Here is a 24,405-nt window from a genome sequence, read left to right as displayed (position 1 = left end):
TAATTTCTTTTACTCTCTCGTACATACTAGATTTGAAGAATTCGGAACTTTTACCATAATCTCCTAAATGTTTTCTTATCTTATTGGTTTTCCATTCATTATATGAAACTGTATAAACTTTATCTTTATCTTTGCATCTTTCATCACTTCCAATATATTTATATTTCAATTTTGATTTAACGGTTTCATATTCATTAACGTTTAATAATTCACAGTCTTCCTTTTTAAATAAATGTTTTATGTATTCAGGATTAACAATTCTATAATATTGCTTCCCTTTAAATCTTTGAATATAAACAGGAACACCATCCTCTAAAATTCGATAATCTATTTTATCTGGTTTTACTTGTTGGGTCATTTATGTAAGAATTAAAAAAATAAATTATTCAAAAATGTAAGACATGAATTTTTAAAGTTTGTTTTTTAAATTTTTTTATTTTTTTTATTTCATTATGTATGGGTTGAGTGTAAATGTCTTACGTTTTTGAAAATTTTTTAAATCTTGATTTATTCAAAAACGTAAGAATAAAAACCGTAAGAATCATACATTTTTTACTTCGTATGTAAAAAAAAATAATACAAAATTGCTCGATATTGTATGAATTCTTACGTTTACAAAAAAAGTCACAAAACCCATCATATTATACTACTTTTTATATCATCATTTTACCGGATTATTCTTCAGTACATCGATTGTGTATCTAAAATAATATCATTATCCTTATTCTGTTTTTTCCAAAATTCTTTTAAATATCTTTTTTGGTTAGATTACTTTATACTTTTTACTTTTATTTTTTAATTTCAAAAAAAATTTGGTGATTGTTCTATTCTGTTACAATGTGCATTTGTTGTAAACAGAAACTCATCAAAAGTGACACATCAGAAAAGCTAAAATATTGAATTTTTGGAACTTTTGATAGAGCACGTTTTTAAATATTAATTAAAGTAAATGTATATTTTGTAAAGATTCTTTTTAATAAAAAAGTAAAATTTTGAAGAAGAACACAAAATCTTCTGAAAAATAATATCACATAAACTCATATTATTTTCTAATATATAACTATTTTATATAAAAATCAAATTCAATGATCTTAAAAGCGAAGGATAAACCTCAAAATTTACGAATATAATGAGTGGGAATATAATGCTTATCTATCATAAAACCATATGAAATATCAATTTTTGCTTTACGCCTAATTTTTGACGACAATTAGCAAAAAATGTTAAATGTTAACACTCAGTCCATTTGAATATGAAAAATAAAATTGACTTTGATTAAATGTTTTTATTTATCATGCAATTCTTCTTGCGACCAAAGATTTGAATAAAAGTTCAAAAAATAAGATAGCTTAAAAAATAATATACGGTAGTGTTTACTAATAGATGAATAGTATATAAATTCTATTAAAATGGATTTGATCCAAAAAAATATAAAATCAAAAATAATTGTTATAATTTAAATGAAGAAGTAATTTAAAACGATTTTATTTATGATCAAATTTTATATATTTTTTTGGATCAAATCCATTTTAATAGAATTTATATACTATTCATCTATTAGTAAACACTACCGTATATTATTTTTTAAGCTATCTTATTTTTTGAACTTTTATTCAAATCTTTGGTCGCAAGAAGAATTGCATGATAAATAAAAACATTTAATCAAAGTCAATTTTATTTTTCATATTCAAATGGACTGAGTGTTAACATTTAACATTTTTTGCTAATTGTCGTCAAAAATTAGGCGTAAAGCAAAAATTGATATTTCATATGGTTTTATGATAGATAAGCATTATATTCCCACTCATTATATTCGTAAATTTTGAGGTTTATCCTTCGCTTTTAAGATCATTGAATTTGATTTTTATATAAAATAGTTATATATTAGAAAATAATATGAGTTTATGTGATATTATTTTTCAGAAGATTTCATTCTATATGCCTATGAAAAGTACTCTCAAAACTAACTTTTCCTAATTATAATTAAATCTAGAATATTGTATTATGCTTAGTATTATTTCATTTTTCTCATTCAATTTAGAATTTACAAATGTCAAAAAATTGAGAGCTGTCACTTTTGATGAATTTCTGTTTATTACACTTTATCCATATTTGATTAATATTAGTTAGTGTTTAGCTATTATTGCTGAATAATTGAATTCTTCTCAATAATTTGTGCGGAATTTCTAAGGGTTATATTGAAAGGGAAATCAGAGAGAATTTATAAAAGATATCCATGCTTTAATTTGAAATGATCACCTTTTTACAAAGATTTATTATCGATATCTAATTTTTTTAAAGAATTCATTTCCTAGATAATAGGAAAGTAGTCATTACATATAATATTATTAATACAACATTATTTATTAATAATGACCATTAGATTTTTAAATTCAATGGTTAACGATTTATATGATGAGCTTATGCAGTTAAGCAAAGATTATAACGATAATTTTAATTCGTTGTACAGACTACATACTTACAATGAAGATGAAATCAACAATATTTTCCAAGTTATCAAAAGAGAATTGATACAATCTAAAATGTTCTTACCATCTCAGCTCTTAAAAATACTTTCAACGGCTTCAAAATACAATTGCAGATATTTTAAGTCATACTGGTCCCTATTTAAGAAATTATATGAAGAGTATCACCCAAGAGTCCCCAAACACACATCAATTCCTTTTCTTTACTTTCTTTATAAAGAATTCGGCATATTAATTGACTACGATATTGTTAAGCTTGAATCCCAAAATTTTTCTTTAGATGTTCATGAAAAAGATTCTATTCACAGTGCAATCATGACCGATGACAAAGAGTTATTTATATCTCTTACAGAAAAAGAAGGTTTTAATGAAAGGCAAAACCTGAAAAGTGAATTTTATCCAGAATCAAAATACGGATATTCTTTACTTGAATTATGTTGTTATCATGGCGCAGTCAATTGTTTTAAGTTTCTTAGAACAAAGTTTAAACCATTGATTAATTCAAATTGCCTGAAACTTTCATTTTTAGGGGGAAATCCGGACATAATTAATGAGTGTTTGAAAGAGACAAAACCATACGATAGCTGCATGGAATATGCAATTATTTCACATAATATCGACTTTGTTACTTATCTTATGAACGAACACAATTTGAAAATCGAAATGGAATATTGCCATAAATATAATAATCTACAAGCGTTTTTAGTTTATTTAGATACATCAAAGAATTACAAGAAGTGTTTTCCTTTTTCAGTTCGTTTCAATTTTCCATCTCTTTGCGAATATTTGATATCTCATGGTGTAGATATAAATACACGTGATAAAAATTATTATTCAGCCTTTTTTCATGCAGCACAATATGGGAACAGATTAATTGCAGAATTTCTTATTTCACACAATATAAATATGGATAATTGCAAATCTAATTTTCAAATTGCTGTACAATCTGATAATAAAGATATTGCTGAGCTTCTTATATCGCGTGGTATTGATGTTAATACAAAATTTGATTATAAAAAAAAGCTCTTCATTATGCAGCACTTTCAGACTGTGCTGAGACAGTAAAAATGCTTATTTCACATGGAATAAATATAAATGATGTTAATGAACTTGGAGAAACAGCTCTTCATTATGCTACATATTATGATAACATAGAAACCGTCAAGATTTTACTTGAAAGCGGTGCAAATATCAATACCAAGAAAAACACTGTAGCTACAGCTCTCCACAATGCAGTTGATCTAAATATTGAAATTGCCAAATTACTAATCGCTCATGGCGCTGATGTCAATACTTTCGATAATAATTCAAAAACACTTCTTCATAAAGCAGCGCAAAAAATCGGTATGATATGGTTGAACTTTTTATATCAAATGGAGCTGATGTTACAGTAATAGACGAACAAGAAAAAACTCCTCTACACTATTTAGCAGAATATTTACTTTGGAATAAATATAAATATGATCCACCAATATTTGGCTATGTAAAAATAGCTGAAATATTAATTTCAAATGGAACTGATGTGAATGCTAAGGATATTAATGGAGCAACCGCTCTTCATTTAGCAGTTCAATCATCTAATTTTGATTTAATACATTTTCTTATATCGAGTGGTGCTGAAATCAATGCCTTAGATAAATTTGGAAAAAACGCACTTCATTATGTTTCATCAGATGAAGTAGAAATTTTAATTGAGGAGCTTATTTCAACTGGAATAGATATTAATGCAAAGGATCATGAACAAAAATCTCCTCTTCATAATGCTTTGATAAAGGGATATGAATTAATAGGGGAAATTCTTATTGAACGTGGCGCAGATGTCAATGCAAAAGACAATAAAGGAAGAACAGCCTTACATTATGCAACAATGAATAACCTTTCTGTTATTATTACAGATCTTTTGTCACACGACGCTGATATCAATGCAAAAGATTATAAAGAGAGAACTGCTCTTCATTTGGCTTCAAAACACTCAAATCACGGAATTAGAGAGCTTCTGATTTCTAATGGAATAGATGCTGATGCCAAAGATATTTACGGAAAAACTGCTCTTCAATTATAGAAAAGGAAAGCAAAGAAAATCATTTCCATGGACTAATGGAATTTGATGATTAATGATTGGCACTTATTAGAATTATTTTATACAAACTCTAAATAAAAATATTTTGATAATTGTTTAAGTTGTTTATAGAAGTTTTATTATTCAATTTTTGGGTTGTGATGATATTCACGGTTTAATTTTCGATATTTGCTAATTTTGCAATATTTTGAATAATACAGTATTGCTCTTGATAAAAACATTTTATTTTTTTATTTTTGATGAATTCGTCGCGATTAAAAAAGTTAACTCCGATGAATTCTTCGAGAATTATCACATCTAGTAGACCACAGTCAACTCTAAATTCTTCTCGAACTATCAGAATAACAACTCAACGGCCTGAGAAACGTACAATCCGGGCGAGTACAACTTCAATTTCAGGAAATCAAAGCTTATCCGAACAATTTACTAGATTAAATCAAGAAATTGCCCAAATTCAGTGCGAAGTAAAGCCCTTAAGATCTCAATACATTGCATTACAAAATTCACTTCTAGAAAAACAACAAAAATCTAACTTCAATGATGAAATTGACCCTGAAGATGACGATCAAGCTGTTAATAAAGAAGAATTTCAAACAGCAAAATTTAAATTTGAAAATGAAAGCGTTAAATTACAAAAACAGCTTGACATGATTAGGTCTGCACTTTCAATTACTCAAATTAATACACTAGAAGAGGAAGAAGAGAATGGAAAGCGTTTAGTACAAACTCTTCGAATGAATATCATGCAAATGGATGAAGAAATAGATAAGCAGCAAAACCAGATTAATTCATACAGACTTTCTCAGATATATGATACAATTCAAAAGCAAAAAGACGAAATTCAAAAACTATCTCAAGAATTACAAGACGAAATTACTAAACATGAGCAGCTTAGAGCCCAGAGAGATGGGTTCGAAGAGTCTTCAACGATGTCAAGCGAGTTTGCAGAAGACGTTAATCAGATCGGTAGACTCAAAAGGAAGCTTGAAGCAGCAAGGAGAAAGCACTTCGAAAAATGCAAAGTATTCCTCCAGTTAAGGAACAAGCAATTGGCTGAAATTGAAGAGGTGAAAGCGGCCATCAACAAAGACAATCTTGCTGACGATAATTAGCTTAACATCAGTTCTTTATGTTATTTTTTCATACTATGATTTGTTTGTTAAATAATATTATTAATAATTTGTTTGGATGAATATTTAACCAATTATACTATGTCTTTTGGAATTTGGGCCCAATATAAATTATGGAAATCTTTAATGTTTGATGAAATGAGGCTTTTTAAAATAAGCGGATCATTGGATTGCCTATTCCTATTAGAACAAAGAAAGTTTGACCAATTTTCAAATGTTGTAATTGCTTACAACATTGTAAGAAAACATTGACAAAAAATAATGATGCAAGAGGCTTGAGATTCAGAATGAAATATAAACACATATACAGATAGTTATTAGTGAAGTTTGGCGCCAATTGTATGTTGGGATTCTGAGATATGAATAATGAGAAATTGAATGGATGAAACTCAGACTTGAGTTTTGAAATTTTTAATGTTTGTCGAATTATTCAATGAGTACTCATTGATTCTCTAAGAAATTCATTTCTGAAAATCCAATTTCTTTTTCAAAATATTCAATGAATGTTTTCAATTTCAATTTATATATTTATGGCTAATGAGGAATTGTTAGAAACCATTTGTAACCAAATCAAGAGCGAGACAAAAGACTTTGAAGAGATTATTAATAAATTGTATCACTTAACCATTGAAGATGGGGACCAATTGGGCAAAATTTTTAATGATATCAAATCGATTTTAATTGACAAATACAAAATCGAACGTATTACAATTGTAAGACTCCTTACTAAGGCTTCGTGCATGAATCATCGTTCTTCCGAACAATATTGGAATTTATTAAAATTATGCTTTATTAATTTCAAATTAACACAATCAGAAATTGAGAATTTAGATACAAATCTAGCAATTTACTTACAAGGAGACATTTCATTTGATGATCTTGAAATTCCTTATCAATTTAGGATGCCAAAGAACGACGAACTGCATCATATTATAATGTATGATGACATTAAAATGTTTCTCGAATATATATTGCAAAATGATTTAAAGCCAAAAGAATTATTTCATTTTACTAGTAGATCAGAGCCATTATATCCTATTGAATGCTGTTCATTCTACGGAGCAGTTAATATTTTCTATCATTTACTCAATAATTTCAACAGTGAAATTACAACATTTTGTATGGAGGTTTCATTTATCGGAGCGAACATAGATATTATTAACGAATGCGTTAAAGTCAAAAAGCTTAATAGAAAGGCATTGAAAAATGCAATTTACTCATATAATAATAAGATATTGACGGAAATTTTAGAGAAATCTGACTTAAAAATAAGCTCCAAAGCAGCAATAAAAGCTCTAAATCAAGAAGCAATGCTAATGGCTATCAAATATAACTTTGACGACTTCATATTATATCTTGCTTCTTTTCCTTTTCAAAATTATTCAATACCATTGCTCAAAGTATATATTGAAGGCAATGAAGAAGTGAAAAAGGATATAGATAAACTTCAGCCAATATTTTTGAGTTCAATTGTAAATAATCGTATTGAACTCTGCAAGTTTTTACTTTCTCTTAATGTTAATGTAAATTATGACAAATTTGAAGACCAACCGCTTCAATATGCAGCAATTTATAATAGAAAAGAAATTGCAGAAATTTTAATTTCTCATGGTGCAGATGTCAATCAAAAGAATGAACATGGATGGACACCACTCCAAAGATCTGCTTATTTCAATAACATAGAGATAAAAAAATATTACTTTCACACAATTGTGAAATTGATTTGGAAGATAACAATGGATTCACAGCATTGCATTATGCAGTCAGAGATGATATCGTTGATATCTTGAATTTACTAATTGAAAATGGAGCAAAAATTGATTCAAAAGATGTTGAAGGAAAAACTCCTTTTTACAAAGCAATCTTATTCAATTCATTACGAGCTGCTGAAATATTCTTAAAGCATGGAGCCGAAATTAATGTGATATCAAAATCAGGCAAATCATTACTACATGAGTCATCAGTTCTGCACTCAAAAGAGACAGTAGAATTTCTTATTTCTCATGGTATCGATATTAATCGAAAAAATAAGAAAGGAATGACTCCTTTAGTTGTTTCTATTCTAAATGAAATGCAAGATGTTTCGCTAATTCTAATTAACAATGGCGCAGATATTAATGCAGTAGATAATCAAGGATTTCCAATTCTTTATTATGCACTTTATGCAAAAATGGAATACGTTGCATCAGTATTAATAGAAAAAGGTGCTAATGTAAACTATAATTTTCAAGATGGAACAAGTCTTCTTGAGCTTGCAAAACGTGATAATTCATACGAAATTGTAATGTTACTTAAGCTATATGGTGTAGAAAAAGAATCTGATAGTGATGAAATAGAAAATTTTGAAAATATTGTTATTGATCATAACAACAAACCATCTTCTTTGCATTTTGATTGCGATGCTGACACAAATTTAGGATAGAATGAAAATCAAATATAAAATTCATTCATGTTTTATAAAATGTATATTGTTTTATTGCTTATGTTTTTAATTTTTCGGGATGTGATCTAAGTAAGAGCGCTTTGGGCGTTTTTGAGTTATAGATATAAAGTTCACTCATTTCACATTGAATTCTAAAATTTTATAAAAATCTTGAAAGGAAAAATGTGAATATTTAAACTTAAAAGGGCTCTTTAAGGGGTAAAAATGTCAAGGCACTATGGCCGAGTGGTTAAGGCGTGGGATTTGAGTCCCCATGGGCTTGTCCCGCATCGGTTCAAATCCGGTTGGTGTCGTTTTTTTGCTTTTTGCACAAATACATTCACGCATAACTGATAAGATCAAAAAATATCAATTTCTGCTCACTTGTAGGTCAATTTCTATATATGTATTTTAAACTATTCGAATGTGCTTTTATCATTCATGACAATTAAAGTGATCAGAAGCATTGTTCATATCATCGGAATCATTGCAACAAAAAATCTCATTGGCTCATTACATTAAAGAATGTTCAAAACAATCGTGACATTAATATGAACAGTTTTGATTGTCACTTTTCAATTCAAAAATTTGATTTGCTTATAGAATTTTGTTAAAGAAACGAGACAACATTACATGTAGATTTTGTAAAACAAAATAAATGGAAGATGAAATTGAAGATAGAACATTCTTTATTCAATTCTTTCTTTTCATTGGAAACTAATCATATCATTTAACATGTGCTTTCTGAATATAAGAGCTCTAGTTCGATTTCTATTGGCAAAAATAGTCTTCTACTCTATATTTTTGATCTTATCAGTTATGCGTGAATGTATTTGTGCAAAAAGCAAAAAAAAAACGACACCAACCGGATTTGAACCGATGCGGGACAAGCCCATGGGGACTCAAATCCCACGCCTTAACCACTCGGCCATAGTGCCTTGACTTTCATTTCAAATGAGTCACTTATAATGTATTACAGAGTGGTTGGTGTTGGGGTTTAAGGGCCACCTGGCCTCCTCAACACCTGGGTACCCAGAAAAAAAGTGGTTTTAAAAACAATCTTAAGAATGACATAACTATATTATTAATATTGTGCTACAAAAAATTAGATAATATCCAAAATTTACCGATATTTACTTGAATGATTTTTGGTATTTAAACATTAGTATGAATATTTTGACAAATAAGCTTCAAACCAGAAAATAAATTACATTGCCATAGTCATCCATATTCAATAACAATACAAATTAACTCAATAAATCGTGATTCTACATCTTTCAACCACCTTTCAATTTAAATGATATATAATGCGTTATAAGTTAAAACAATCAATTCCGAAGTGATAAAGTATCAATTTATTTTCAATATTTCAAGTTTTCATAAACAAACATAATAAACATGTACAATATATAGTCTCCCACTTGCTCTAACAAAAGTAATATAATTTACACAATTAAAGCCGTTTCAGTTATATTATCGTTGTTACTACGCTTGTTGATAATAAACCTTACAACAAAGAAAGCAGCAACAGCTATTAAAGCAATAATAACTAATGAAACAACAATAGCAACTGTTGTCTTTGATTTTCCACTAGAAGATGTATTGCTCTCTGATATATTAGTTTGGTTTGTTGGCGGAGTTGAAGGTGACGAAGATGAAGGTTCTGAAGTTGGTATTTCAGGCTTTTCAGCTCTTAATTTATGATATTTTTTCAAGAAATCTCTATTTTCTTTGAGATTTGTTTCATTTCCAAGATAAACAAGTGGCATATGACTTTGTTTGTAACCATTGATTGTCATTGAAGCTCTCATACCTGGATCGTGCCATAAAGTTGTCATCTTCAAATTTGTATCTAAGTTTGTAGTAAAAATAACAATTTCACTCCAATTAGATGCTGCCATTATGAACTCCTCTCTCCAATCTCCTAAAATATCACCATGGAATAAAGGATAATCTCCATCATCGTCATATTTCAAATCTGTCCCATATTTATTATTAAACAAAGTGGTTGAAGTTAGGTAACGAATAGATTTGTTATTTTCAGCATCAAATTTAATAACTAATCCTCGATTGATGGTAGAAGGACTAAGGGTTCCCTCCCAGTACAAATTGTTTGCTGGCCATAAGAAATCGGTGAAATTTTCAACCAATAAATCATTTGTTTTCTCATTATATAAACCATCGAACGAATATACTTCATAACCTGGCTTTGATGGATCAAAATCACCAGCATTGCCTCTTCCTAAGTCATGAACATATGTGATAGCACATTTTATTAAATTACGAGAAACATATATATATGTGTATATTGTAGATATAGTACCTAAATCTATGAAGTTCTCATATATTCAAAATGATTTGTTGGATGTTAAATTTTCATAGATGATGGAGTATACCACACAGATCAACTTTTCTCTCAAACTTGATCTTACTATAGTCGAAAGTTTTTCGACTGTGAGGTTATTTTCACAGCACAATATTATTTTTCTTATGATATTTTTATCATCGCTTTATCATCATTAAATATTCAAATCTCCCCCTTTTTTTTAAAAAAAATACTTTTAAGAATTTTTTTAGTAAAGGTTAGTAAAACGAAATCTAACATTAACCAAAAAAAAAAAAAGGTAGTGGGGCTTCCAGGCACTTCGTGCCTTCTAGCCCTGATGTTGATGTTTAGTATAAATGAAGTTTTTATTCGGAAAATTGTTAGTCTTCTGGGTCGAAAACATTATATATAATGTGTCGCTTTTCACAAATTATATATGTTTTCATGTTTTGTCAAGACTTCTTCGTAAATGTTTTGTCAAGACTTCTTCGTAAATGTTTTGTCAAGACTTCTTCGTAAATGTTTTGTCAAGACTTCTTCGTAAATGTTTTGTCAAGACTTCTTCGTAAATGTTTTGTCAAGACTTCTTCGTAAATGTTTTGTCAAGACTTCTTCGTAAATGTTTTGTCAAGACTTCTTCGTAAATGTTTTGTCAAGACTTCTTCGTAAATGTTTTGTCAAACATGAACGTAAATGTTTTGTCAAGACTTCTTCGTAAAATCAGACAAAAATAATGTTTAGGTGAAGAGGTGAGATTTCACCTGTTTTTTCACCTAATTTTTCACCCTCTTGAATTTTCATGAATTTTACACCAAAAATAATGTTTAGGTGAAGAGGTGAGATTTCACCTGTTTTTTCACCTAATTTTTCACCCTCTTGAATTTTCATGAAATTTACACCAAAAATAATGTTTAGGTGAAGAGGTGAGATTTCACCTGTTTTTTCACCTAATTTTTCACCCTCTTGAATTTTCATGAAATTTACACCAAAAATAATGTTTAGGTGAAGAGGTGAGATTTCACCTGTTTTTTCACCTAATTTTTCACCCTCTTGAATTTTCATGAATTTTACACCAAAAATATACTACTAGGGTCATTTACGAAGAAATCTCAACAAAGTCTTTACGATGAAATCTTGACAAAACATAGACAAGAAAGTTCATGAGAAATTAGATGAAGAAGTCTTAACAAAGTCTTTACGAAGAAATTCATGAAAATTCAAGAGGTGAGAAATGAGGTGAAAAAAGAGGTGAAATCTCACCTCTTCACCTAAAATATATTTTTGGGTCATTTACACTCATTTACGAAGAAATCTCAACAAAGTCTTTACGAAGAAGTCACAATAAACATCTGTCAAAAGCCGCTTTTTAACTTCGCTTAAAATGCCACGTAAGCTACGTAAGAATATACGTAAGAGGAAGAGAGCATTGAAACATCCAATAGTAAAACTGACACCACAACAACAGTTGCAACAACAAATGCTGAATGACCCCACTATGTTGCAACAAATGTCAAGCAATCCTATGCTTTTAAACCGAGTTGTTGGTGCACAGAGTGGAGGTTTAAGAGCGGCACTTTTAGCGAAAATGGCAGGCTATGGTGGAGCTGCAGACGGAACAGCCTATAACCCTCAAAGTCAAATGAATTTGAGTTCACTCAAAAATCAAATAACAGATGTCAAAAAGTCAAACATAGACATACAGAAACAAATAAGTGAAAACGAAAAGAAACTAGAATATGACAGACACACAAAGAAACTAAATGAGTTAAACGTAGAGAAAAAGAAGAAAGAAGAACAACTGAAAGAACTAAGTACAGAGGAATATGCGAAAAAAGTGTCAGAAAAAGCAGCAGAAGTAGCAAAAATGGAACAAGATGTCATAAATTTGAAAAACCATACTACTCAATATAAAGTACTGAAAGATGAAGAAATAAAACAAAAAGCCCTGAAGACATATATGGATAGCGATGAGTATAAAAAAGAAGTTGAAGCAACTGTAAAGGCAGAAAAACTTTTACAGTTGCAAAACCAAACCGTACAGTATGAAAACTTAGCACAAGAAAGTAAAAATAACGACGCGGCTATGCAAAAGGCAATGAAAAGCGCGGAATATATAAAAGCTAACAATGACTGGTTAGATGCCCAAGCCAACGCCAAAGCAGCCCAGCTTATAGGGTCAATAAGGACAAAAATACAAGCGGATGAAGACAGTTCAAATGAAACTTTAACAAATGCTGACTTTAAGAACGCCTTCGAAGCTCTTCATAGTAAGGTGAAACTAGTGAACGACTTCTCATCTGGAAAGAAACTGAAGTCTGAAGGTTTCGACAAAGAGTTAAAAGAAGTAGCACAAAATATGACGAAAATAACAGATGCAGCAACGAGACAGGCAGTTCAAAGTGCCTATGACGCCGTTAGAGCAACTGTTGTGAAAAGTCAAGAAAAAGAGTTACAACAGACCAAAACAGACCTAGTAAATGCTTTCTTAAGAACGAAAAGTCAGGTAGGACATTACGCTGCAGATGGAACATATGTGCCAGCTGGTGGAACTTATATACCACCAAACCCTCCAAGAGAAGCACCTGCACCAGGACTACCTAGAACATTTACATCGTCACATGGACACAGACACAGGCATGCACCAAAACCAACACAACAACCAGCACAACAACCACCTCCACAACCAGCACAACAACCAACACAACAACCAGCACAGCAACCAACAGTTCAAAACCCTGCACAACAACCACCTCCACAACCAGCACAACAACCAGCACAGCAACCAACAGTTCAAAACCCTGCACAACAACAACAACCACAAACAGAGCAAGGACATAAAAGAAGTAGAGAACAAGGAAACCAAGAATTCTTAAAAATGCTTAAAGAAGAGTGTGGTTTCCCAGATAGTATTGACTTTAGTGACAGATATAAAGAAGCTATTGGAAAGTTCAAGGATGGAAATACTGACCCGAACCTATTTAGCTTTATGGCTCAGCACCAAAACGGATATAATCTCAAACCTGGAAAATACAAGCTCGCTAAGGGATATGATTTAATAGCATATCATCCAAATGACATGGATGAATTTACTCCGAGATATTTGATGTCAGAGCTAAATGACAATTCAACTTTCGTCATGAAACGCGTAAAAAATAGAGACGGAACGAAAGAACAAAAGCTTATGAATGCGGATGACGTAGATAGGGAAATTGTTGAAAACGGTCTCGGAATATATGAAATGCCAGCAGATGAGGTACAAGAAACTCCACAGGAAGAAGTTCAGATACAACCAGACATGGAAGAAATAGTTCAGCAACAACAGCTAGAAGAGCCTGAAGGAAACGAACAAGTCCTTCCTTTGGAAACTAACTTCACAGAACTAGATGAAGATTTGGAACAGCCGAAAAATCTTGACCCTCAACAAGAGTATGCGGAGAATATGGAATATTTCCAAGAGTCTAAAAAAAATTCGGCTGACATAGTAGAAGAATATCGAAAAATGTTTGCCGACATACAAAAGACTCCAACACCAGATGAAAATATTCTGCATAGAATGGAAGTACTGAAAGAAAATGTACACAAATACAACAACCCTTTTTACTTACGAGCATTTAACGTTCAATCTTCGGATGAACTCGGTGAAAATAAAAGGTTAAATTTCAAGAAAACATATAGAAATGAAACATTGTTTAAAGTTCATTCAGAACCTAACCAAGATGGAAACAAACCTACTTTTGTTTCTGCAGACGATGGAACTACAATGAGATGGGGTCATAAAGCTAACCCGGATAGGTGGTTCATAAACTTACAACCACAATTCCAAGAAGTTGTAGACGCAATGGAAGTCAATGGTGAACGAGATATAGCTGGTATTTTAAGCGCGGCTTTAATGCCATTGAAAGATATGAAACATGCAGATATTTTGGACCAGTATGAAATGAACATGGCTGATGGAAATATAACACCTGACGTTCTAGAACATTTATCTCAAAGAACTACACAGAACCATAGAGATGGTATATTTGGTGAAGAGTTTAGAAAGAGAGTTAGGGAGAGAGAAGGAAGAGAACCTATTGTACATGACCTTGCAAACGAAAGTTTACAAAATGTCATAAAAACTTACTTTGCAGGCGATGAATCGAGAAGGGATGAATATTTAAGAAAACTCAAATGGACAGTACCAAATGAAATGTTAGTATTGAAAAACATGTTCCTTGACAAAATAAAACCAACTACAGAAATAAACGACGCAAGACTGAAAGATTGGGTAAAAGCTTTCCCATTCACAAAAGATATAATTGGTAACATGGAAAGAAAACCAGAATGGCTACAAAAACATATATTTGGAAACGAGCATATTCCATATGGCCAGGCACTGTTTGAAGAGCTTGAACCGGAAACTCAGGAAAGAGTCATGCAAACAATACGCGAAGACTCAAATACAGACTATGACAAACTCTTTCTAGGATATAGGTTACCTGAGATGGGCGACCAGAGTCCAAAGGCAAAAAGGGCATGGAAAATTTGCAACATACTAGATGAACATGAGGCAAAGATGCAACAACTTCAAGCAGAGGGCAATGAAGGAAAAAGAAGAGTTAAAAACTCAGTCAGGAAGAAAGTAAAGCTTGGTCCACGTGGGTTCTATTATGACATATAAATCCAACTATTCTATATTTTTACTCATATGAAATGTACGCCGCTCAGAATATAACGCCAACAGTTTTGGATGCTATGAATGGAAATGTTTCCGAATGGTATAACGAATGCGACAATGCCATTAGAAGGTCAGAAATAGTTCCTGGAACTTACGAATATACAACTGCTGTTTCTTATGGAAACGTAGGTGAGTTTGGAGAAGGTTCTTCAACAACAGTAGATATTGCTTGCGACAGGTTTCATATTATTTCTATTGACAACTCATTCTTATACGTGGAACAAGACATGATTGAAATAAAACCTTCTGCCAAGTTGTCTGACAAGAAAGGTTGCAATGGAATTTTCTATGTCGGATACCAATATGCTCCAGAAGTTTTCATGGGATATAAGATATATTCTAACTCTGACTTAGTTCAAACAGTAACATGGGCAAACTATGAATGGTTCGCTTTGAGAAACTCAGTACAACCACAAGCTAGAGAACAAACAGACCAGTATGCAACTATTGAGAAAATAAGAAGACTTGACCCTAACGTTCCAGGAGTTTATGTTAACCTTTCTGGACAAAATGCAGCAGCAGTAACCAAAGTAAAATTGAAACTTAGAGTTCCTTTGTCATCTTTCCTCATCTTCAGGTTTTTAAGATACTTGCCAAACTGGGCAGGAAAAATTTCTATCGAACTTACTCCAAGCAAAAATAACTTAGTCATTGCACCAACACAAGACCCATTCACTCTTACAGAAGTAGTGGGAACAAATAAAATGTCATTCGCCGACTTTTGCAAAAACAAAGTTGACTTAGACTTTGGTTTCTCAAACCTCAACACTGAAGTAAACTATTATTTCAATGCTGCTGGAGATGCTTGGGACCCAGTTAAGTTCACATGCGAAAAATTTGAATGCAAGAGAATAGAAAGCAGACTTGCAGTCTATATGTTGGACCCAGATATTTCAAATGCTTTAGCTGCCAAATATATTGCAGTTCCACTTATGTTCCCTATACACCAAATATCTGTCAAAGACTTTGCAGGTGAAGTTGGAAACCAAAGTGCTGACCCAGGTGCAAGAACAGATATTGCCTTAACAACTGCAATGAAACATGCAGATACTATGTTTGTACTGTTCAGACGAACTATAAATGACTATTCTTGCTTCTACAACCCCGGTATTAAATATCATATAAACATAGATGGCAAATACTATCCAAGAGAAGAATATTCTACAGTTGAGGATATGAGGTCATACAACTTGACATTAGATGCTATGAACTTTAACAACAACTTCACAACAACCATTAACCCTGAAATGCAAAGTTCTATTATGCCATATGTGAAAGTATGGACTCATACAGGAGCTCAAAAAACTCAATATACAAATGGAGACCGTTCAAACTTTTGGCTTGGCATTCCATTTGCTGACTCAGAAGACTTTATGGGTGGTATTTCAACTGTTGGTACAGTTCAAATACAATATACTGGTGACAGAGACGGTCCAGATGAATTGAAAGCAAAGAAGTTTACAAAACCAATAGCACTTTTCACGGAAGATGCTCTTTTGAAGATTCGTTCGATGAAACCTGCTGGGGCTCCTCAGATTGGTATAACGACAGCTTCCATCGAGCAGATTTTGGCAGCAGGTCAGTAAGTTGTTCTTGAACTGACTTCTCTCCGTCAAATATTGACAGTACGCCAGTTTTGACATAATATTGTATTATAAACTTTCCTTTAGAAATATCGGTCAGTTTTGTTGTTATATTTTGTCTGCTTCAAGAACTTTACCATTTCGGTTATACGACTTTCTTTGCTTTATGAAAATATTTTGGTTCAGCAAAGACTGCTATTCTATAACATTTTCCATTGTTTGTATAAAGAACTATTCTGTCAATGTATTTGTATTGTTTGTGTGTGTAAACTTTGTTCTGCTTCAATTCGAAGAGATACTCAAATACGTCCTCTTTTTATTCTAAGTAAAATGTCATTTCCGAAAAATAGAAGCGTAAGTGTTTTCAAAAGGTTTAATGGCGGTGGCAGATGTGAAGTTTAAAATTCAAACGTCAAACAAAACAGTCAAAGTGTTATTGTCAATGTCAAAGAAAGAGATGTTGAAATGGGGAAACATACGAAGACCAAGATGGTATAACAATAGTTCCTGTAAAAGAACAACCAACATACCCTGAAGTTAGGAGAGACTTAAGTTCTGTTGGCAGATATTCGAAATGACTACCAACAACTTAAAGACAAACTTAAAACTCAGGAGAAGATTTGTCAAGCTTTAGGTATAATGTTAAACTTGGTCGAACACAACCCTGTAAAAGTGAACTCATATGTCATTGCACCTCATGAAGTTTTGAAAGAACTATTGAAATTTTGACAGAGGCAGACGATATAACATCAAAGAAATAGAACCCGACATTGCTTGCTGTGGTGTTTCATATAATGTCATTGACAAGATATACGTTATGAAAGGAGGTGAAACGTTGAACTTAAAGTATAGTTTCCCAGACGTCATAAAAATATTTGACGACCACAACATTTCATTAAAATTATTTGCTAAGTAAATGGCAGAAGATATAATGGTTTATACTATTACGACTAAAAACCCTTGAGTCATATAATTCTAATAACAACAAACTTACAAAGTCCTCAAGGACGATATTGTAAACTAACTTAAACACAATGAGCGACTAAAGCCTGTTTTGCTCTTTTTGACACCAGAAGATTTTATTGTTGTGAATGGTAAAATAATACTCCTTTGAAGATACTTACTCAGATATACCACCAACAGGTTTTGTTGACTTATTTAATACTTTAAGGACGAGTGTAAGCATGTGCTGCAACTAGAGCAGGTTTCATTATGTTTGGATGTCCGACTGAGTTTACTATAAACGATATGAGCTATAATACAAAAACTTATTTTCTGGTTTTTTACTACCAACAGTTTCCTATAAAGGAAAAGGTGTCATACAAGGAATGTCTATTCCATTGACATTAAGCACACCAATCTTATATATTGTTTCAAAACTTAGGTTCAAAGTGTTATTCGAATGTTGACAGAAACTATTATGACAAAAGATACTTATGCGTATAAACAATACTTTCTCTGCTGGTTTGCCTATTGTTCATTCGAATGCAGAATTTTCAACCTTAGTGAACTCAAACACTTTGGCAAGTATAACGTTGACATTAGTTGAGCAAACTTTTGTTCCTGTAAAACCTTTATGTCCTATGTATTTGTCAATGACGGCAGAAAGTTTCGAATTGGAAGATGCAACTGGTGAAAGTATTGTATTACAAGAACAACTTCAACAACAAATAGCTCAAGAACAACAAATGCAACAAATGGAACAACAAAGTCAAGAATAAAAAAATAATATTTTTTTATTTTTATAAAAATGTACAGAATAGATGTTTCAGATTTTTATGACTTCCAAGCATTCAGAAATATGTGTCCATTTAGAGACTAAACAAAGCAGTCGAGAATTTGAAACGTTTTAGTCATTTATGTCGACTCTGCCCCAGAATGTTATGTTATGAAAGAATGGGATGTTGTCTTTAACAAACCAAGAGCAACAATAGTTTCAGAACAAGAATGTAGACAGAAACTTAAGAAAATAAAAGTTGTACAAGTTGGCATGAAGATGTTAGATGCTTGGGATATCTTATTGTCAAAGTTAGAAGATTTTTCAGTTCGTGGTATAAAGTTCTATACACCTTCTCCAAACTTCTATTCTATCTTCACTGGATATAAATACGAACAAGTAGAATGGAAAGAAAATATTATAGAAGCTTGGTTAGACCATGTCAAAGAAATTATATGCAATGGAAACGAAAAGGTTTATGAGTATATCTTATGTTGGTTTGCAAATATCTTACAACATCCAAGTGCTAAAAATGAAACTGCTCTCATTATAATTGGAAAACAAGGAACAGGTAAGAACACATTCTTTACAGATATCTTATGCAAACTGTTAGAGGGCTATTCGAACCCTAATATGACAAACTTAGAAAACATCTGCGGTAAATTTAACTCTTCAATTGAGAATATGAAACTTATAGTTTGCAATGAACTTCAAAGTATAGATACAACAAAAGTTTTGAACTCAGATGCTTTGAAGAGTCTTATAACAGACAAAGTTGGAGTTGTTGAAAGAAGTATAAAGACCAAAGAGTTTGTGAAAATGTTGCAAACTTCATTATGGTTTCAAACAACGCCGTTCCGATGAAGTTAGAAAGTTCTGACAGAAGATATGTAGTTGTCAGAACGTCAGATTCTCATATGCAAGATACAGAATATTTTGACGACTTAGCAGAAACTTTGACACCTAACTTTTACAACCACTTGTTCTCATATTTTATGACATTAGATATTTCAAAGTTCAATCCAAGACAAATTCCATATACCGAAGAGAGACAAACATTGTTAGAAGCAAACAAGAGTGTTTATGAACTATTCGTAGATGAAACTGACTTTGTGTCATTAGATGAAAGGTCATTGTACGATTCGTATAAACAATATTGTCAAGAATATGGTTATATGACAGCTTCTAAACGAACATTCTTGGCAAATGTCAAAAGTCTTTTAGATGTTCAGAACGGCGTATATACAAAGAAAAATTTTTCTGAGTAAATTTTATAAAAAATATATATTTTTATCCGATAGAAAAGATGGCAAAATTCATCTCAGTAAACAAGTACATGTCAGGACTTAAAGAAGAACTAGACCCATTCGCTTATTTGAATGTTTACTTCTACCATTTTGAAAAGTCTTCATTCAGCAAAGTTTGGAACATCGAACCAGTTAAGTTTGCTATTGTGACTAAAAATGGTGCGAAATTTGAAGACTTAGACATAGAAGGTTTGTTAGCAGTCAAAGAAAATTTTGACAGAAGGTTCTCAAACCTTAAAGAAGGCAAAGCATACAAACTTGTTATACCTTATGAACCAAAGAAAGCAGACGACTATGAATATTATGAGTCTAAGATAGTTGAAGTTCAAGGTAAATTGGGTAAAAAGATTTTAGAGTCTAAGCCAGTGTTTGCTCCTAAAGAGGAAGAGAACATTGACATTGACCCAGAAATGTTCTAAAAATAAAATTTTATTTTTACATGTCAAATTTCTTTTTCTCTGGAACTGGCTTCTGGTTCTTTCTTCTCTTCTTCTACTTTCTTTTCTTTCTTTTCTCTCTTCTTCTTCTTTTCTGGTGGAGTTATGTCAAATTTGGCGCAACCATATTTATGTAAAAGTTCTTTGTCCTTTAATAGCTCTTCTATTTGTTTTCTATTTCATCTTCAAGAACAGCGCATGTGCCTTCTTTGCATTCTAAGAACTTTTGTTGGACTTCATCTTTCCAATCGGCGTCATCTCTGTCAACAAGTCTGTCATTGACAAATTTTAAGACTTCTCTGCTTAATGTTTTATGGTTCTTGTCATATTCCCAGAAACAGAACTTTAGAACAAATTCACCTTTCTTGTTTACACTATGTAAGATTTTATGGTCGACAGATGTTTTGCTGTCAAAAAGCTTGTCTCGAATATAGATAGCGAAATCGCTAGACATTTTCTAAAAGATAAAATTTTTAATTTTTCTAAAAATATGTTAGAAAAAAAGTTTGCTGACATTGACAAGAAATTTGAGAATGTTTTGAAGAAGAACAAGAGGAAGTTAGAAAATGCTCAGATAAAACCTATACATGACAAGTTCTTATTTGCTCAGAATGGTATAACAGGTCTAATTGCACCACCTGGGTCGGGTAAGACTTTCACTTATCTTAAAAATGGCTGCACAACAACAAGAACTAGATGAGAAGAACCCATTCTATGAGTTAGTTGTCATTTGTAGTACTTCTGGTCAATTTGACCAAACCGTCAATTCGTTCAAAGATATTATAAAGAAGTCTAAGTTAGTATGTATAAAGGATACTGAGTTGTTAGATTGGATAAAGAAGTACCAAAGAAGAGTTTTGAAGTATAATGCTATAAATGAGTATGTCAATTCGAAGTTTAAAGACCCAAATGAGGAAATGCAGAGAATATTAGAGAAGAAACACTTCAGAAACAAACAGAAAGAGATAGAATACATTTCGAAGAAATTGCAATCTTACGATTGGAAGACATACCCTCATAGATGTCTTCTTATCTTAGATGACTTTGCTTCTCATCCTTTGTTAAAGAACAGAGAACAAGACATGTGTCGAATTCTTAAGAAGCTCAGACACTTTAACATCTCAGTCGTAATATGTGTACAGACAGCCAAGAGTTTAAGTAAGGATGTAAAGAGAATACTTACTGACATTATACTTTTCCCCGGATTGTCCGAAGACGATTTCATGGAACTTATGAAAGAGTCCATGGCAGGTAAGTTTGACAGACATGAACTATGGGAGAAGTACAAAGTCATACAAGACCCTCATACTTCTTTCAGAATTCATATCTACGCAAACAAAGTTCAAATTGTAAAAAGTCAAGCGTAAAAAATCTAAGTGTTTAGTCTTAGTAAGTCTGTCGGATGGAAGAGTTCTTCCTGTCGGATGGAAGAGTTCTTCCTGTTGTCGGGAAGAGTTCTTCCTGTCGGATGCAAGAGTTCTTCCAGTTGTCGGGAAAATATTTTTCTGTCGGATGGAAAAACTTTTTCTGAAGTTCGACCAAAAAGTTCTCAATTTTCGAAAATTTGAATGGTTTACGGACGAACAACAAGAAAAATTTTTCCAGTTGGAAGGAAGAGTTCTTCCAGTTGTCGGGAAATTTTTTTCCTGTTGGAAGGAAGAGTTCTTCCTGTCTGATGGAAGGACTCGGAATGCCAGAAGGATTTGACGAGGCAATTTAACTTATAGAGCTACCTGAGCCATCTTTGGTGTCAAGCGTAAAAATAAATGGTTCATCTACTCTACTTGTTTGAAGTTGTCAAAATACTCTGTTATTTTTTTCCTTTAACAATGGCAAATCTTCTTTGAAGGTAAGTATTGTACAACCTTTCATATCATAGTGTGTTTGAGGTAACGTATCTTGAACTATTTGTTTCACATCTTCATTCGGTGTCATTGAAATCGGTAAGTTTTCGCGATAGAACCAATTTCTGTCAGATTTGTAAATCTTAGCAAGGTCGTAAAAGCTTTTGTTGTTTCTTCTGACTAAATGCAACATAACCATATCTTTATCTTCTTCATTTTCCATCTCTTCAGTATAAATCATATACTTATAGTTCTTTTCCTTTCCTTTTGGTACCGAACGTGGTATTCTTTTCTGAATGCTTTTGTCTTTTGCTTCAAGCTTGTTTTCCATCTCTTCACGTTCTTGTCTATGAATTTCATCTAACATCATGAAAATATAACAAGCGTAACGAGGTGAAGCCCACATTGCAACAGCATTTACAAGAAGTCTATGTACATAATATCCTCTCAAACCGTTTGGCAATTTTTCACGATTTTCGTACGGAATCTCGACCCGCGGTTTTCTACCGGTCGCAAACATATGAGGAAATTCTTCTAAAAGTTCTTTTGTCTGTTGGTTTTCAAACCAATGACGTGCTTGCTTTGTAGAACGAAGAGCAGTCAAAATACTTTGCATTTGGTACATATCGTCTTTGACCGAACGAATGAGACGGAGTTGTTTGTTAAACTGAACCCACTCATATTCTTCATTTATAGCTTCATGGACTATAACTGTTGTTGTGTTCTCTGTTGTTGACATATCTGTCTTTACATACAAAATAAAAAAATAAATAAAAATAAAACTAACTTTATTTTTTCTATCTTAAGGAAATTCATGATTTTCATGAGTTTTATGCAAGACCAGGATTTCTTACCTACTCGCTGTTCTTCATGATTTTCATAGAGTTTTATGCAAGACCGAAGGAAGTCGGTCTAGAGAAATTTCACTGTTTTCATACGTACTCGCTGTTCTTCACTGTTTCCGAGGGTAGCAATCTTATGCCATTTTACTCAGAATTTTGTTGCTGAATTCAATAAAAATATATTTTAGGTGAAGAGGTGAGATTTCACCTCTTTTTTCACCTCTTTTTTCACCTCATGAATTTTCATGATTTCATCGTAAATGTTTTGTCAAAACTTCTTCGTAATGAGCGTAAATGACCCAAAAATAATGTTTAGGTGAAGAGGTGAGATTTCACCTCTTTTTTCACCTGTTTTTTCACCTCAGTTATTTTATAAGCGTTTCACATGGTAAACGTTATTTTTTAAATTTTGTGAAAACTCAACGGTTTGACACAAGCCCTAAAAATTATTTTACTCAGAATTTTGTTGCTGAATTCAATAAAATTATTTTAGGTGAAGAGGTGAGATTTCACCTCTTTTTTCACCTCTTTTTTCACCTGTTATTTTATAAGCGTTTACATGAATTGTATGATGTATATTTGAAATCCTAAACAATTTCGTAGCTTCTATTTCTTCTGTCAGTACATCGAATGTTTTAACGATACCGAAAGTTTCTTTATACTTCTTCTTGACGTCAGATAGAAGGAAATCTTCTGCTGTTGGATAGTTTTATTAAGAAATGTCAACATATCCATTTTATCTTCTGCTGGCTTTTCTGCTTCTTTCTTTAAGTCTGCATAGTCGTTTCGCATTCTTTCTATCTCTTTGACTGAGTAGTTATATTTCCTCATTGCTGCTTTACATTTTGAACATTGCGGTTCATTTTTGCGTTATATTCTGAAACCTTACCTGCTAAAACAACTAAGGCGTCAATTGCTCTCTTCATCTCGAACATAGCGGGTCTTATTTGTTCGTTCCATACCTTACCTCTTCTATCTTTATCTCTTATTTCCCAAACACATTTTGCAACTAATGAAACAAAGTTGTCGTAGGTCTTAAATTCTTCGGATTTGTAAAGGTCAGAGATGTTCTTATATAACATGTCGCAATCTTTGTCCATAACTTTATGGTTGCAATGAAAACCAAGGAATTCATAATTTACCTTTCGTATGAACTTCTTTATTTCTACTGAGTCAGTAACTTTAACTTCAATTTCGTCGAATTCAGGAATAGTGAGTTTTTGTTGTTGGATTTCAGGCAATTTGGGTAAATGGTCAATAATGTCCTGCATTTCATAAAGATACTGTTCATTTGTTTCATCTTTCGCACTACAGTCTAAATTACTTGTTAAAAGTTCTTGCTTTATCTTCTGGATTTTTGTTTCGAAAGTATATGAAGAAGGAATGAAGTTTTTCATCTTTACTAACATTGAAGTTGGGTTCATGACTAACGAGTTTGGTGAAGTTGTTGCTAACATGTTCTTACAATAAAAATAAAAAATATTTTTTTTAAAAAAACTAACTTTATTTTTTAT

The 24,405-nt window shown here is 31.9% G+C and overlaps 12 protein-coding genes, 2 non-coding genes and 2 pseudogenes across 16 annotated transcripts, besides 3 other annotated features; 11 read left to right on the top strand and 5 right to left on the bottom strand.

The window, feature by feature from the left end:
* Nucleotides 1-846: 846 nt before the first annotated feature.
* Nucleotides 847-884: a mobile genetic element.
* A 1,177-nt stretch (nt 885-2,061) lies between these two features.
* Nucleotides 2,062-2,098: a mobile genetic element.
* Nucleotides 2,099-3,837: 1,739 nt separating this feature from the next.
* Nucleotides 3,838-4,548, top strand: TVAGG3_0434900 (cyclin-dependent kinase inhibitor 2C-related family; the record flags this gene model as incomplete). Its single annotated transcript, XM_001294627.2, has 1 exon — nt 3,838-4,548. The coding sequence occupies one exon, from the start codon at nt 3,838-3,840 to the stop codon at nt 4,546-4,548; it is 711 nt and encodes a 236-aa protein (XP_001294628.2).
* Nucleotides 4,549-4,805: 257 nt separating this feature from the next.
* Nucleotides 4,806-5,678, top strand: TVAGG3_0434890 (uncharacterized protein; the record flags this gene model as incomplete). Its single annotated transcript, XM_001296757.1, has 1 exon — nt 4,806-5,678. The coding sequence occupies one exon, from the start codon at nt 4,806-4,808 to the stop codon at nt 5,676-5,678; it is 873 nt and encodes a 290-aa protein (XP_001296758.1).
* A 1,139-nt stretch (nt 5,679-6,817) lies between these two features.
* TVAGG3_0434880 (Ankyrin repeat family) lies at nt 6,818-7,486 on the top strand (the record flags this gene model as incomplete). Its single annotated transcript, XM_001296758.1, has 1 exon — nt 6,818-7,486. One exon carries the CDS (start codon nt 6,818-6,820, stop codon nt 7,484-7,486), a length of 669 nt encoding a protein of 222 aa, XP_001296759.1.
* A 248-nt stretch (nt 7,487-7,734) lies between these two features.
* On the top strand, nt 7,735-8,118 carry TVAGG3_0434870 (Ankyrin repeat family; the record flags this gene model as incomplete). Its single annotated transcript, XM_001296759.1, has 1 exon — nt 7,735-8,118. The coding sequence occupies one exon, from the start codon at nt 7,735-7,737 to the stop codon at nt 8,116-8,118; it is 384 nt and encodes a 127-aa protein (XP_001296760.1).
* A 232-nt stretch (nt 8,119-8,350) lies between these two features.
* Nucleotides 8,351-8,432, top strand: TVAGG3_0434860. The gene has a single exon. It is a non-coding gene; the product is annotated as a tRNA-Ser (tRNA).
* A 542-nt stretch (nt 8,433-8,974) lies between these two features.
* Nucleotides 8,975-9,056, bottom strand: TVAGG3_0434850. The gene has a single exon. It is a non-coding gene; the product is annotated as a tRNA-Ser (tRNA).
* Nucleotides 9,057-9,439: 383 nt separating this feature from the next.
* On the bottom strand, nt 9,440-10,380 carry TVAGG3_0434840 (FG-GAP repeat family; the record flags this gene model as incomplete). The annotated part of the gene is made up of 1 exon (XM_001287513.1): nt 9,564-9,956. One exon carries the CDS (start codon nt 9,954-9,956, stop codon nt 9,564-9,566), a length of 393 nt encoding a protein of 130 aa, XP_001287514.1.
* A 348-nt stretch (nt 10,381-10,728) lies between these two features.
* Nucleotides 10,729-24,405: part of a mobile genetic element that runs on past the window's edge.
* TVAGG3_0434830 (uncharacterized protein) lies at nt 11,165-11,419 on the bottom strand (the record flags this gene model as incomplete). Its single annotated transcript, XM_001289486.1, has 1 exon — nt 11,165-11,419. One exon carries the CDS (start codon nt 11,417-11,419, stop codon nt 11,165-11,167), a length of 255 nt encoding a protein of 84 aa, XP_001289487.1.
* On the top strand, nt 11,826-12,561 carry TVAGG3_0434820 (protein of unknown function, DUF4106 family; the record flags this gene model as incomplete). Its single annotated transcript, XM_051233944.1, has 1 exon — nt 11,826-12,561. A coding segment is annotated over one exon (736 nt), but the record flags the coding sequence as incomplete, so codon positions are not given.
* Nucleotides 12,801-13,793, top strand: TVAGG3_0434810 (protein of unknown function, DUF4106 family; the record flags this gene model as incomplete). Its single annotated transcript, XM_051233943.1, has 1 exon — nt 12,801-13,793. A coding segment is annotated over one exon (993 nt), but the record flags the coding sequence as incomplete, so codon positions are not given.
* Nucleotides 14,283-15,104, top strand: TVAGG3_0434800 (protein of unknown function, DUF4106 family; the record flags this gene model as incomplete). Its single annotated transcript, XM_051233942.1, has 1 exon — nt 14,283-15,104. One exon carries the CDS (start codon nt 14,283-14,285, stop codon nt 15,102-15,104), a length of 822 nt encoding a protein of 273 aa, XP_051103672.1.
* On the top strand, nt 15,482-16,215 carry TVAGG3_0434790 (protein of unknown function, DUF4106 family; the record flags this gene model as incomplete). Its single annotated transcript, XM_051233941.1, has 1 exon — nt 15,482-16,215. A coding segment is annotated over one exon (734 nt), but the record flags the coding sequence as incomplete, so codon positions are not given.
* TVAGG3_0434780 lies at nt 18,735-19,729 on the top strand (annotated as a pseudogene). The gene has a single exon. A coding segment is annotated over exon 1 (995 nt).
* TVAGG3_0434770 (protein of unknown function, DUF4106 family) lies at nt 20,877-21,572 on the top strand (the record flags this gene model as incomplete). Its single annotated transcript, XM_051233940.1, has 1 exon — nt 20,877-21,572. The coding sequence occupies one exon, from the start codon at nt 20,877-20,879 to the stop codon at nt 21,570-21,572; it is 696 nt and encodes a 231-aa protein (XP_051103670.1).
* On the bottom strand, nt 21,981-22,380 carry TVAGG3_0434760 (annotated as a pseudogene). The gene has a single exon. A coding segment is annotated over exon 1 (400 nt).
* On the bottom strand, nt 23,927-24,348 carry TVAGG3_0434750 (organellar and viral DNA polymerase type B; the record flags this gene model as incomplete). The annotated part of the gene is made up of 1 exon (XM_051233939.1): nt 23,927-24,348. A coding segment is annotated over one exon (422 nt), but the record flags the coding sequence as incomplete, so codon positions are not given.

This window comes from Trichomonas vaginalis, chromosome V, assembly GCF_026262505.1.
Source record: "Trichomonas vaginalis G3 chromosome V, whole genome shotgun sequence".
Lineage (NCBI taxonomy): Eukaryota > Parabasalia > Trichomonadida > Trichomonadidae > Trichomonas > Trichomonas vaginalis.
Note: the sequence above shows the minus strand (reverse complement) of the source record. Positions and strands in the feature narration are given on the sequence as shown.